Raw genomic sequence first — 14,872 nt, forward strand, 5'->3', positions numbered from 1 at the left:
CTAGGGTTGCTGGTTAATTCGCAGCAGTCTCTCCACTTCATAAATCTTTTATCTGTGGTTAGTGCAAATCCTGAATAGTGCATTTTGTCATGAGTGACCGGTTCGACACCACGCAGGAACAATCCTGGGATTCATTAAGTTTTAAAAGAAGGGATTTTCGTTTCCTGACCAGCCTCAATCAGAAACTGGACCTTTAAAATGGGATAATTTCTAACACTGGTTGTCAGCAATGATAGAACAAAACATTCAAACCGGGTGCGTGAACTGATGCTGCATTCGCAAAGTTAAAAAGGGAAGCGACGAGTAAATGAGTTAGTCTGGGACTGAGTCCCTCGTTTGACAGGAACGTCAGGCACCCGAGTGGTCTCAGCAACATCTCAGCCTCTGAAAGCTACAAAAATATAGCCGAAAAAAGCACCTTTCAGATGTACTTACTTTTCTGACAAATGATCATTTCGCAAAGTGAGTCTGTCTCAGTCTCTGTCAAACTTTCACAAAGTAAATAGCAAGACTCCACTATTCCACCAGGAAAGTGATGCTTAGAAAATGAAATTTGGAAAGAGATTGAAATGTTCAGACATTATATTAACGAATAGCTCCTTTTCCAACCAGGTTGCCACAGCAATTATATTTCCCCCTTTTTTTGATAAACCCCTCTCCTTCCACATACACGCCCTCTCTGATAAAAGGCGTGCCACTTGCTAACAAGTCTAGAGCAGACCGCTAAGGAGACAGTGAGCCAACTTGCTTTACCCAACAATAGTGAAGTCCATCTGCTCCCCTCAGCCCATGATTGCCAATGCATATAGGGAGCTCACTCACTGGTTGTTTGAATGAATAACCAGGGCCACAGGTTAAAGGCATCATCAGTGGCTCCGGTGCTAGCAGTCTGGCCTCTGGGTCAGACGGTCGTGGGTTCAAGTCCCACTCCCGTCCAGGCAGACACTCCACAGAAGTGCTGACCTATCAGATGCCACCTTCGAATGCAAAAGATTCCATGAGGCTATTTCGAAAAAAAAGCAGGTGAGTTATCCTTGGTGTCCTAGACAATATTTATCCCTCAATTGACATCAAACAAAACAGTTTCTGGTCATTATCACATTTTGTGGGGGTTTACCAGGTGCAAACTGGCTGTGGCATTTCCCACATTCCCACTTCAAAGGTCCTTCATTGGCTGTGCAGCTTTGGGACTTCTGGTGGTTATGAAATGCACTATGTAACTGCAAGTCTTTAAATCTTGGTAGCTATGAGGTGGTTTTAAAAATAGCAGCCCACAATGCTTGGACAGGAGAAATTGTAATCCACACACACTTATGGTTAGCTTCTTACCTCAATAATGCCAAGTTAGACTCAATGACAGAAAATAAAGAGAGACAGATTCACTTGGGATACATCCTATCAGCTGGTTTCATCGTCACATCTTCAGAATCATTCCTTGGCTCTCACTCCAGATAAGTGTGTCCAGTGCAGAGAAACAACAGCCAAAAATGAAGCTGAATACAGGGCTCCACCAACTGTAAATCCACTACAGTCAATAGCCTTTCATCAGAACTGAAAAAAAAGTTTGAGACGTAACAGGTTTTAAACAAGTATAGGAGCAGGGAAAGAGGAACAGGAGGGAAGAAAAAAATAAAAGGTCTGTGATAGAGTGGAAGGCAGGAGACAATGACAAAAGAGTTGAGGTTGCAAGGCAAAAGGTGTTACTCACAATAAGAGATTGTGGTGGAAGAATTAATCCAAGCTGGTTGCTTGATTAAAGCTAATTTATTTCCAAGACAACTCCTCAATACTACTAACTTCCTGGTAGCTTCCACACAAAGTATTCCAGCTGTACCTTTTTATTCTATTTAAATGGATAATTAATGCCCATCACCTGTTTGACTAGCAATTAGTTTAACAAGATGATTGTCATATTAAAAGATTCCTCTCTTTTCATTTTAAATTAAAACAATTTTTCATTGCATCATTATAAGACACCCCTCTTCCAACACATTTAATAATCTCTTAGAGCAGGCACTTCTTTTGGTAAAACAGTCTGATAATTGGTGACTTGTGTCAACCCATTTTATCTTAGAGATCTCTTTTCTCTTTAACATCTCCTTTAGGCCTGCTAGGTCTATTCTTAGCCTTTTTTCCGGTGACAATTTTCGTGGAATGAACATTGTCCCAAAGAGACCGGTTATCAACATAACATTCTATGGGCAAACATTTCCCACATTGCCCCTTATATAATATTTCTGTCAATATATTGGATAAGTAAACCCCCATATCTAATGCTTCTACCAAGGCTAATGTTTCAGCAGCTAAGGTGCTTTTCACTACCCTTTTTATTTCCCTGGCCTCCAAAGCCAGTGGGCAACATTTATCATTCTTTCCTACCAAGAATCTGATGAACCCGGCTGTGCTAGAGAACCCATCTGGAAGATTGGCATGTGAAGCATCACTAAAAATAACCAACCTAATTTCTTCTGGATCACCCAAGGCTGGAAACTTGAGCACACATCTCTCAGAATTTAATTTTTTAACAAGTGTCATTTTGCTCTCATCATGGTACTCAGCTCCAACATATCATAACTAGTGTCAGGCCTAGTCTGAGCGCACAACCAGTTCAACTGCCCAATCAAACTTCTCAACTATTTCACTTCTTCCTCTATAGCAGGATGCTCTTTTTGAGAAGATCTACCATGAGTTATTGGGATATAATTAACATTTTCTTGATAAGATTGTTGACTCAATGTCACTACTAACTTGCTCTGCTTAATGACTAAACTTATGTATTTAAAGGCCCCAGAAGCCTGACTTCCGACCTGGAATTCCTTCCTTATCTTCTCGATTACCCATTTTCAAATTCTACAGATCCTCCCCACAGGAATTCATCAACATGCATGATAAAGATCTCAGCTAGTTTCTCCTTATGGTACCAGTAGAACATCGCAGGGTCTGCCTTTAACTGAATGCAACCTGTTTTCAACAAGACAGACCACATGGAAAAATACCCCACTCTTGATGCATTATTCAACCGATATACACACTTATTCAATTTCCACAGTTTTCCTCCTACATCCCTGGCTTCTCTGGGCAGTTTCAAAATAACTTCCCTTTGAAACTTCTCTCCCTGTAAAAACACAGCCTTTATATCAATCGATTTGCACTCCCAATAGAATGCTGAAATAGCAAAAAAAAACCTTCAAACTCACTTTACTCACAGGCAAGTCCACTCTGCCATCCTGATCTCCTAGTTTCTCTTCAAAGCCTCGGGCTACTAATCTCGCTTTGGCCTTATACATGCCGTCTGAGAGAACCTTTTCTGTACAGATCCATCTGTGAGATAAAGCTGGCTGTCCTGTATCAGGTACTTCAGAATATACCCCAAATTCCTTCCAACTTTCTATCTTTCTGTTTGGCTTCCTTTATCAGCTTACTTTCCAGTTTATTAGTAGCTACTAGAATTTCTGTCATAAGGACGTCTACTTCTATTGAGATTGCTAGCTTGCTCTCTAGTCTGAACAGCTTCTACTCACGTCCCTCTCCTTTTCTGGACTGCTACTATACGATTGTCCTCCCAAGTGAACCGAACTCTGTTTGCATGTCCGTGATTTTTTTCTAGCGTCACAACCACTTTCTGGTCCGCTGTCAGAACTCATATGGCGCTGTGTTTCCATGTCTTTACCTTGGTTTGCCAATCGATAAATCTCCTGTCCCCCCTCCTGCACATTTGGCCAATGTTTGTATTTACCAGTGGCCTTTCCTACTCTCCCTATGATGGTGGCATCCCTCCACACACTGGTCCCATCTGGCATGTTACCTTTGTTCCTACTTAGGCTAATTGCCCTTTTGGATGAATAGCATTGTCCTGTACCTCAGTATTACTTTATTCATAGTCAGTCAACCCTGTATCTGCCGTCGTCTGCTCCTCATAACTACCCAGTGTATGTGTATGTGAAGTACATGGTGCCTCCTCGCGTTCTATGCCCTGTTCAGAACCTGTAAAGGTATAGTCAGCACCAATTAACCATGAAGAATGTACCCCAACAGTTTGATTACCGTGTTGCACAATTACTACTTTCCCATCGATCCCTATAAGCTTGCCAGGCCCTTTCCACTCTCTGGCCCTCCCTTTTATAATACACCATGTCTCCTTGTCTAAACTGTATTCCTGATGGTTTTATGTGGTGCCATAGGGCCCACCGGATTTTCTCTTTAATGAAAGCTTTTCTGCCTGTGCGCAAAGCGTTCAGATGGACAGAAAAAGTGGGGCTAATGCTAGTCCCTTCTAGAACAGGGGGAGTATCTGACAACACCGAAGGTAACTTTGGATTTCTTCCATACACCAACCGATACAGACTGTAGCCCCTGGACTGTACCCTGCAACCATTTGCAGAGAGTTCTTAGTGTGCACCACTCATGCTAGTGCTGTTTGCAACCTGGTTGATCAGCTAATATTTTATGTAACATGCCTGACCGAATAAAATGGAGATCCACATTTTTCCCCAAACATGACTGCTCTATCATTCTTCATATCTAGCGTCATCTGAGCCTTCTTCATTGCAGATCGACTCAACAATAGCGGTAACTCTCTAGAAACCACATCAGTACTGATAAACAGATTGATCCCTGCTATCTTACAAGGGAGTGATGGGAAAGTAGTAATTGTGCAACACGGTAATCAAACCTGTTGGGGTACATTCTTCATGGTTAATTGGTACTGACTATACCTTTACAGGTTCTGAACAGGGCATAGAACGCGAGGAGGCACCATGCGTTTCACATACACATATACTGGGTAGTTATGAGGAGCAGACGACGGCAGATACCCGTTTGGAGGATGTTAATATATTGTCATCTTTGAACCTGTAGCAGGTGGAGCTTTCATACTCTTTGACCTTCCGCTGGTCTGCCTCATTGAGAGACTCCAGATAGCAGTCAAGCCAGTCCGAGCCACACACCGTAGAAGTACAACCACTGTCCAGAACTGCACAGTTGAGTATCTTGATGGCAGATTCCTTCATCACTGGATTCAAACTCTCAGTAATCAATACAATTCCATCATGGCAGTCAACATCATCATTTTCAGTTTCAGGTGAAACCATCTCATGGGTCACTTCAAAAACACGATTCCTTCGCTGTGGGCAATTCATTGCGTAATGATACCGGGAATCACACCGAATAACCATTCCCCATGCATTTTCTGGGTTTAAACATCTACGGTCACCATCCCAGACACCCTTTCTGTCCCGACTCTCAAATTGGCTAGGGTTACAACCATTTTCAGACCTCGTCATTAACCCCATCTTTGTATTGGAATCTTCGTCTAATATTTGGTCGACCGCAAAGTTTGGTCACCATTGAATCCTCTATTCTTTGTTTTCCAGCATTGTTGTTCGCATTTGCTAAAAAAAGTGGCAGGGACTGTTTCTCCAGAAATTTTTTTAGGGCAGCAGCCATTTGAACTAAGAGAGATTCTTTCCCCTGGAACTGAACCCCGGTTAGTACTAAAAGACTATCAACGTGGGAAATGTGAGCACAGTCCAGTAATTTAAATGCCAATACTGATTCTGGAATTTCAAGTTCATGTCTCTTGTACCATTTATCAAAATCCATGATATATTCTTCCATGGGCTGATGATCTGATTTCCTAAACCTATCAAAGATCATCCAAGCTTCATACACTTCCAATAACTCATCCTTTTTGTAGAACTTATCCAAAAATTGTATCAGACGGTCTAATCCCTCTTCATGATCCAAATCATCCACTTTCCACTCTGAAAATACTTTACTCCTTATCTTACTTTTGCCTGGTAATGATAACGCCAAAGCCATAGCTTGCTTCTTCCAGGGTATAGCAGTAACCTGGGCCCACATTTCAACTTCAGCCTTCCATTGCTGATACAGTTCAGAGTCAGAAATAATTGTTGGATAGTCAAAGCTTGCAATTTTGCACCATCCTTCCGCCATTCCATAACTTAAATTGTTAGCAACAGCACACTTCTTTTCCTTCAGAGGACTGAGACAGAAAGCTTCATATACAGCAATCAATCAGCAAAGCTTAAAGTTCATCCTCTGCTACCATGTTACTCACAATAAGAGGTCGTGGTGGAAGTAGTAATCCAGGTTTTCTTGGTTAAAGTTGGTTTATTTCCAAGACAACTCCTGAGTGCCACTAACTTCCTAGTAGCTGCCACACAAAGTGTTCCAGCTGAACCTTTTTATTCTATTTCGATGGGATAATTAATGCCCATCACCTGTTTGACTAATAATTGGTTTTGACAAGATGATTGCCATATTAACAAAAAGGGGTTGGTAATAGGGCAAATAAAGAAACAAAAGATGGGTCTGGAAGAGGTGTATTTGGCAACAGCAGGATCATTACCAGCAGCAGGTCTGAAAAAAATGGAAGCAATGGTTATGATATGAAATTGTTGAATTCAGTATCAACTCTGGAAGACTGTAAAGTGCCTAAAGGAAAGGTGAGATGCCATGTCTCAAGTCTACGATGAGCGGAAGAGCATAGGAAGTTGAAAACAGAAAGGTCAAAGTGAGAATGCTACTCTGGCACAACCTAGCCTACAATCTACTGCTAATGACAAGCGGCTGGAAGCTCAGGGTCACACATGTGGACTGAATGGAGCTGTTCAGTGAAACAATCAACCAACTGCATTTGGCGTCCCCAGTACAGAGTAGGCTGCGCAGGGGGCAGTGAATATGGTACAGTGAATTGAAAATTCAAGTAATTACTGTTTAACCTGCAAGGAATGTTTCCAGTCCTGGGTAGTGGTAATGGAGAGGCAAAAGGTAGGTGTTGTATCTCCTGCACTTGCACAGGAAGGTGTGGTGGGAAGGGGAGGGGGTGTTTGTGGTGACAGAGGAATGGACAAGAATGTTACAGAGGGAACAGTCCCTTCAGAATGCTCGAAGAGAAAGAGATGATGCTTTGAGTGGTGGCATAACACAGGAAGTGGCGTGAATGGCAGAGGATATGGGGTAGAGGGTGAGGACAGAACTTAATAGCACCTTTCACAACCTCAGTGCACTGTGTTTTACATCCAATGAATACACCTAATGACTATTATGCTAGCCAGATCTTATTCAACTCAATTTACCCTCCATGTTATTTTATTAAAACATTTCACACCAGCTGTTAATTTGCTCAATCACTCCATCACCTGCACTTTGATACCTGTTTCCCCAGTAAAACAACAAAAACCACGAGGGCCAGGCAAAGACCATCTCTCCTTGACATTCAATGGCATTACCATCATTGAATCCCCTACTATCAACATCCCAGGAGTTACCATTGACCCGAAACTGAACTGAACCAGTAATATAAATACTGTGGCTACATGAGCAGGTCAGAGACTGGGAATTCTGCAACAGGCAACTCATCTCCTGACTCCCCAAAGCCTGTTGACTATCTATAAGGCACAAGTCAGGAGTGTGATGTAATGCTCTCCACTTGCCTGGATGAGTGCAGCTCCAACAATACTCAAGAAGCTTGACACCATTTAGGACAGAGCATCCCACTTGATTGGCACTGCATCCACCAACTTAAACATTTTCTCCCTCCACCACCAACGCAGTGGCAGCAGTGTGTACCATCTACACGATGCACTGTAGCAACTCACCAAGGCTCCTTTGACAGCACTTTCAAAACCCATGGTCTCTACCACCTAGAAGTACAAGAGCAGCAGATGCAATAGGAACACCACAACCCGCAAGTTACACACCATCCTGACTTGGAAATCTATCACTGTTCCTTCACTGTTGTTGGGTCAAAATCCTGGAACTCCCTCCTCAACAGCACTGTGGGCATACCTACGCCAAATGGATTGCAGTGGTTCAAGAAGGCAGCTCACCACCACTTTCCCAAGTACAATTAGGGATGAGCAATAAATGCTGGCCTAGCCACATTGTGTGGAGGAACAAATAAAAAGTTTCTTCCACCTTGCGTAATCCCCATCATTCTCAGCTTCACTCCCTCAACTCCAAGTGACACAGGCTTGAGTGTATCTGACACACAACTGATTTAGTCATCCATCACCAGGTCTGGTTGAACCACAACGAGCATTTTTGGGCATTGCTCCTTGCTTCCAAAACCCACACTAGGATCATCCTGGAAAGCAAAATATCTACTTCTTTACTCCACAACTAATCATTTACTTAACCTCTTTTGCCTGTCCCCTCCAACCAGACTGATTCCTGGGATGGCATATGAGGAGGGACTGGGCCGACTAGGCCTGTATTCACTGGAGTTTAGAAGAATGAGAGGGGATCTCATTGAAACATATAAAATTTTGACAGGAGATGATGCTTCTTCTGGCTAGGGGGTCTAGAATAAGGGGTCACTGTCTCCGGATACGGGGTAGACCATTTAGGACTGAGATGAGGAGAAACTCTTTCACTCAGAGGGTGGTGAATCTCTGGAATTCTCTACCACAGAAGGCTGTGGAGGCCAAGTCGCTGAATATATTTAAGAAGGAAATAGATAGATTTCTAGACTCTCAAGGCGCCATGGGGTATGGGGAGAGTGGGTGTATGGCATTGAGATAGAGGATCAGCCATGGTCATATTGAATGGTGGAAGAGGCTCGAGGGGCTAATGGCCTACTCCTGTTCCCATTTTCTATGTTTCTTCAACACATGCAAGGAGTTCATGGACTTGTTTCTCTGAGACAATCAGTTCAGCTGCCACTTTGCCACCACACCCCACCCCCACAACGTTCTCAAGGTTGTCTCTGCCCTGATCCCGTATTTTCCTCTTCCATCTCGCACCATGCCCATTCTCAGCTCTTCCTCATGAGAGCCACCCCTCCTGTCTCCTCAACCACATTCCCACTAAATTACCCAACTTCCTTCCTGGCTTCCACATGATCTGATACCATAACCAAATTCCTCTCCTCGGATACATTCCCTGTCATGTCAAATACACCATCGACAGCCCCGTCCTCCACAGCTGCTGTATCATCATTCTGTTTGTGCAACATCCAGTCCTGGGAGAGCTGCAATTTCCTCTAAACGTTCAGCTTCACCACAAACGTTTGTGCCATTGCCATCGATCCCATCCCCTCCCCCTTCACGGTTCAGCCGGATCATTCACAAACTATTTAATCCTGAGCTGAGCTTCCAATTCCATATCATCTCCATCATAACTTCCTCCACCTCCAGGAAATGACCCATTTCTGCCTCAGGCCACCAGCAGCTCTAACCCTTATCCATACCAGTCACCTCCAGACCCAACTATTCCAATGCTCTCCAGTGGCCTCTCATTCACCTCCCTCTGCAAACATCAGCTCCTCCAAAGCTCTGCTGCCTGTTCTCTGTAAGCTGTGTACACATAGCAACCAAGAATGTACTCTAGAGGTTACTCACAAGCTACCTCTGTTAGCTTACTGTGTGCACAACTGCACAAAGAAAGTTTTAAAGGTGCTGCACACGGAAATGAACAGGCCCTGCACAAAGAGGGAGCTTTGCTGCCCATATTCGAACCTGCACTACAGCCGCCAGTCGTCCACTGACCTCCACTGGCTTCTGCCCACCCAAGCACCTCAAATTTAACATTCTTGACCCAACATTAAAATCCCTTTGTGGCCTTGCCCCTATCCATTTCCATAACTTTCTCTGGCCCTACCACCCTCCAAGAACTTAGATCCACCAATTCTGGCCTCTTATTCACTCCCACTTCAGCCTGCCTTCAGCCACTTAGCTCTTAAACTCTGGAGTTCACTCCCTAAATCACTACACCTTTTAAGACTTAAAAAAATATCCACAATCATCACTCGATCATTTTCCAACCTTCAATTGCTTTCCATCATCTATGTTACCCTCTCACCATTTTTAAATCCCTCTATTCTCTTGCACTAAATCCCAATTTTACTCTTCTAACTCTAGGGATGGGAAACAAATGCTGGCCTAGCCAGTGGCACTGGTATCGTGTGAAAGAATAAATAAAACAGAACTCCGATGTACGGTACAAATGATCCTCCCCAAGCTGGTAGCAGAGTTTCAGTATATCATAGCCGAGTAGTCAACTCTCCACCTAAGCCATTCCATCTTCTACCGCTCCCCAGGATAAAGTTATTTTTTTAAAAAAAAACTCTCTTAAACTTGTTCCAGCATCTCCAGCCTTCCTCACAAACTCTTGCTTGGTATCCCTGTGTTCATTTTTAAATCAAGAAATGCAGGTTAATGGCTCTGATTGCATGTTGTTGACGGTGTTAATTACAGCCTGCCGCTTGCCCTCTGAAGGCTGACACTGACATTGCCCTACCTGGTACCTGCCGGTCAGTAACTGGCTGCGCGAAGGCGTACACAAGGGCTGGACATAGTAATTCTCCAGTCTGACCCCCTGGGCTGACAGCTTGTCCAAGACCGGGGTTCGGATCTGGGAGCCGTGATAGCCGATGTCGTTCCAGCCATAATCGTCAGCCAGGATGAAGACGATGTGCGGCCGGGAAGCGTCCGAAATGGGAAAGAGGATTGAAAAGTAAAGCAAACGGTACACGGAATGCAGCCTCATCATCGCAGCATCAAACTTCAATCCTGTCCTTCAATAAAAAAAAACCCAACCACCCGGAAGGCAGCAGCAGCAGCCGCCATACGGTCACATGATTGGTCCCGTGATCATTTTAAGAAACCTATTTCATTCAAGTATCTACGATGCCGGAAATGTTGGGCGTAATGTTGCATTTTTCACAGAGCGACCAATTCCCATATTTGGCCACATCAACAATAATTATTTTATTTTAATACCCCGTGAATATCATATAATTCCATCCTTTGTTTGATGCACTGTAACATTTACTATAATTTAGGTCTATTGCAGAACAAAATGCCCCTCACTTAATTTTATAACTGCATCACAATATGTGTAAGGATATAAACAATTGCAGCATTTACAAGACAATCCAGCTAAACATTATTGCCAAACACTTGGAATTCGAATGAGTGGTTAGGGTTTGTGGTTCCACACAGTGCACCAATTCAAATCAATTCTTTCTGATAGATCATAGCGAGGAAAGAGACCACTCGACCCCGGGTGACTGTGCCAACTCTTTGAAAGAGCTAATTCAAAAGCAAGATACTGCTATGATATCAGCCAGTTGGGAGTTTTCTCCAATCCCCATTGACTTCAATTTTGCTAGGGATCCTTGGTGTCACATTTATTCCAACGGGGCCTTGACATCAGGGCAGTCGCTATCACCTCACCGCTGGGAGTTCAGCCTTTTTTGTCCACGTTTTGACCAAGACCATAAAGTGGTCAGGAGCTGAGAGGCCTGGCAGAATCTAAACAGAGCATTGGTGAGCAAGTTATTGCTATGTAAGTGCTGCGTGATAGTACTGTCAACGATCCCTTCCATCACTTTGCTGATGATTGATAGTAGGCTGATGGGGCAGTAATTGGCTGATTTGGATTTGTCCTGTTTTTTGTGGGCAGGACATACAAGGGCAATTTCTCACATGGTTGAGTAGATGCTAGTTCTGTCTTTACTGGAATAGCTTGGCTAGCGGCACAGCTGGTTCTGGCTCACGTCTTTTGCACTACAGCCATGTGTTGTCGGGGTCCATGGCCTTTGCCGTATCCAGTGCCTTCAGTCATTTCTTGGTATTATGTAGAGAGAATCAAATTGTCTGAAGACTGGCGTTAAGAGGTCGGGATGGATCATCCACTTGGCACTTCTGGCTGAATATGGTTGCAAACGCTTTAATATTGTATTTTATACTCACATGCAACTTTCTGTCATCGCTGAGGATGTAGATATTCATGGAGCCTCCCCTTCCTGTATTCATGGCTGGATATGTTAGGACTGCCGAGTTTTGATATGCCATCTTGGCAAGCAGCAAGTAGCTGCATAGGTAATCCAGGCATTGGACTGTAAGCTTTCCCGACAGTTTTGGTATAGCCTTGGCCCAGTGGAAGCACTCTCTTTGAATCAAAAGGTCATAGGTTTAAGTTCCACTCCAGCAACTTGAATACACAGGCCAGAACTTTACATACAGTGGGCGGGTGCGTGCCAGACCTGTCCAGCCGCGAAATAGCGTGAGGTGATGTCGGGCGAGCGTACCAACATCATCGCGCACTTGCACGATATCTCGATCGGCAGGCGCACTCAGCAGTCGGAAGCGCCCCAATGACAATTAAGCAGGCAATTAAGCCCATTAAGGAGGCAATTGAAAGCGATTTTTCTTGGCCCGTCCACTTTCGTGGTTGGCGGACAGGCCAATCGACCAGGCGGCCTCTACATTTTTGCTCAAACTTCGATCCAGGGTGGGATGATATCTCCCTGGGGAAATAAAATAAGAGATATCTGGGGACTTTTTTTTAATGAGGTATGCTTTCAGTCGCTTGATTGTGCTGCATATATTTTGCAACATTTTTGTTGTTTCATTTATTCTGTGAAGGTCTGCAGCTTCCTGAGGCAGCTGTCCGCCCGTTTCCCGTCCACTTCCAGGCCCGCCAATCACGTGCGCCCGACCAGCGAAAAATTCAGACCACAATTTTGGTTGACGTTCTAGTGCAGTACTGAGGGAGTGCTGTAGTGTGGAGGTACTGTCCCACGTGTTCTGTCAGGTAGACAGAAAGATCCCGTGGTTCAATTTTGAAGAGTAGGCATGTATTCCTGGTGTCCTGGTAAACATTTGACCCTCAATCAACTTCACTAAAAAAGGTGCCGGGGCAGCATCCCCACTCAGCTCCCATTTAAAACTACACTGGAGTGGTATTAACGTCAGAGGATGTCAATTTACATACATTTATGAGACACATAACTGCTTTGACAACATGACAAAGAACTACCAATGAAAGCTACTGGTTGTTAGAGGAACCAATATGATTCATTAATGTTCTTCATGGATAGGTAACTCGCAGTTCTCTCCAATCTGACCTACATGTGATTCCAGTCCCACAGTAATTCTTAATGTCCACTGAAGTGCACTAGTAAATCATCAGTTGTAAAACCAATTTTTAGAAGGAGGCAGGCCACTTTTGCAGATGAACTCAGTGAGTGCACTAAACGCAGCCTTGTCAGTGTTTTACACAGCCAGAGAGCCAATGATAATAGCAATAAATGATGCTTGTATCTTGAATGTGATTTTATACCCAACAATGGGTGGACTTCCATCAAATGCTTTTGCCACACTGAGAGCTGCCTGAGGTTATGCAAATACAGTGAACTCAGTGCACCATTGATTGGGTGGTGCTCTCCTTAGTCTTCCCCACTTGCATTCAGGCTTATAGCTGAAAGTGAAAGGTGTGAGAGGTGGGCAATATACTGTTTTGAGTTGGAGGAATCAATTTGAGGGGTGGGTGAACCTTAAAACGAGGAAAGGCAGGCAATTTCCAATTGGAAACAAAAAACAGATAGGAATGAAAAGAAGTTAGAAATTGATTGCAGAGAACATTTGCAATAGTGTGGTTAGAAGAACCATTTGTCTGTTTGCGTTGCACAACAGAGCTGTCTTAATGTTGCTTTTGTAGCAAGGAAGTCCTAGTATTGGGTAAGTCATAAATTTACAAGGTCAGGCTGAAGGTTACTTCTGGTGTCCCCAAGGATCCATTCATGGCCCCTTTGATTTCTCATCTAAAAACATAGCGTCAGTTTCCAAATATATGCTGACCCAGCTCTACCTAACCTATCCACAGCCTCTAAATTGTCAGACTGCTTATAATAAAAAGAGAAAGAGCTGAAAAAACTCAGCAGGTCTGGCAGCATCTATGGAGAGAGGAACTTCTTCTTCAAAGAAGTTATATTGGACCCAAACTGTTAACTCTGTTTCTCTCTCCATAGCTGCTGCCAGACCTGCTGAGTTTTTTCAACTCTTTCTGTTTTTATTTCAGATCTCCAGCATCCACAGTATTTGCTTTTATTGTCAGTCTGACATCTAGTGCTGGATAAGAAGAAATGTTCTCCAATTAAATGCTGGGAAGACTTAAGTAATTACCTTTGGCCCTTGTTACAAACTTCTTTCCCTAGATTCTGACACTAACCCTCCCCTGGCAACTGTCTGAGGCTGAACCTTGGTATCACATTTGACTCCGAGATGAACTTCCAATCACATATCTGCCATCATTAAGACCTCCTAAATCCACCTCCATAATGGCCGACTTGGCCCCGCCTCACCTCATTTCTGCCTAAACCCTCATAGGTGCTTTTGTTACCTCTAGATTTGACTATTTCAATACAATACTGGCCAGTATCCCATGTTAACTCAAGGACATCCCAAATTCTGCTGCCTGTGTCCTAACTTGCACCACATCCTGTTCACCCATCATCAATGAATTCACTGACCTACAGTGGCTCCTGGTTAAGCAATGACTCAATTTTAAAAATCCTATCCTTGTCTACAAAATCCTACCTGGCCTCACCCCTCCCTATCTCTGTAATCTCTTCCAGCTCTACGACTTTCCCCAAATATCTGTGCTCCTCTAAATCTGACCACTTGATCGTCCCTGATTTTAATCACTCCACCAATGGCAATGCCTTCAGCTGCCAAGGCCCTATTCTTGGGAATTTCCTCCCTAAACCTCTCAACCTCACCTTCGTATTTTAAATCACTCCTTAAAACCTACCACTTTGACCAAGCTTTTGGTCAATTCCCTAAAATATCATGGGGCTTGGTGCCAAATTTTGTTTGATAAAGCTCCTGTGAAGCACCTTGGGACTTTTTACTATGGTAAAGGTATTATATAAATACATGTTGTTGTTGAAAAGGTTGTATATTATCATGATTCATAAAGTGGAGCAAGTCTTTGGCACAGTCATAGTATTCCTGCCCCTAGTTCAGAGGTTGCACAGTCATAAAGTTGTACAGCACAGGAGGAGGCCATTTGGTCCATCAAATCCATGCCAGCTCTCTGCAGAGCAATCCAATTAGCCCCA

General features: G+C 43.6%; 1 protein-coding gene across 1 annotated transcript in view; it reads right to left on the bottom strand.

Moving 5' to 3' along the window:
• Positions 1-10,569, bottom strand: part of arsb (arylsulfatase B) — a 125,528-nt gene extending 114,959 nt beyond the window's left edge. Inside the window, exon 1 of the mRNA XM_041185479.1 lies at positions 10,264-10,569. Coding sequence (XP_041041413.1) covers positions 10,264-10,515 — 252 coding nt within the window. The 5' untranslated portion in view covers positions 10,516-10,569. The remainder of the gene's footprint in view (positions 1-10,263) is intronic.
• Between the last annotated feature and the right edge of the window lie 4,303 nt (positions 10,570-14,872).

This window comes from Carcharodon carcharias, chromosome 4, assembly GCF_017639515.1.
Source record: "Carcharodon carcharias isolate sCarCar2 chromosome 4, sCarCar2.pri, whole genome shotgun sequence".
Lineage (NCBI taxonomy): Eukaryota > Metazoa > Chordata > Chondrichthyes > Lamniformes > Lamnidae > Carcharodon > Carcharodon carcharias.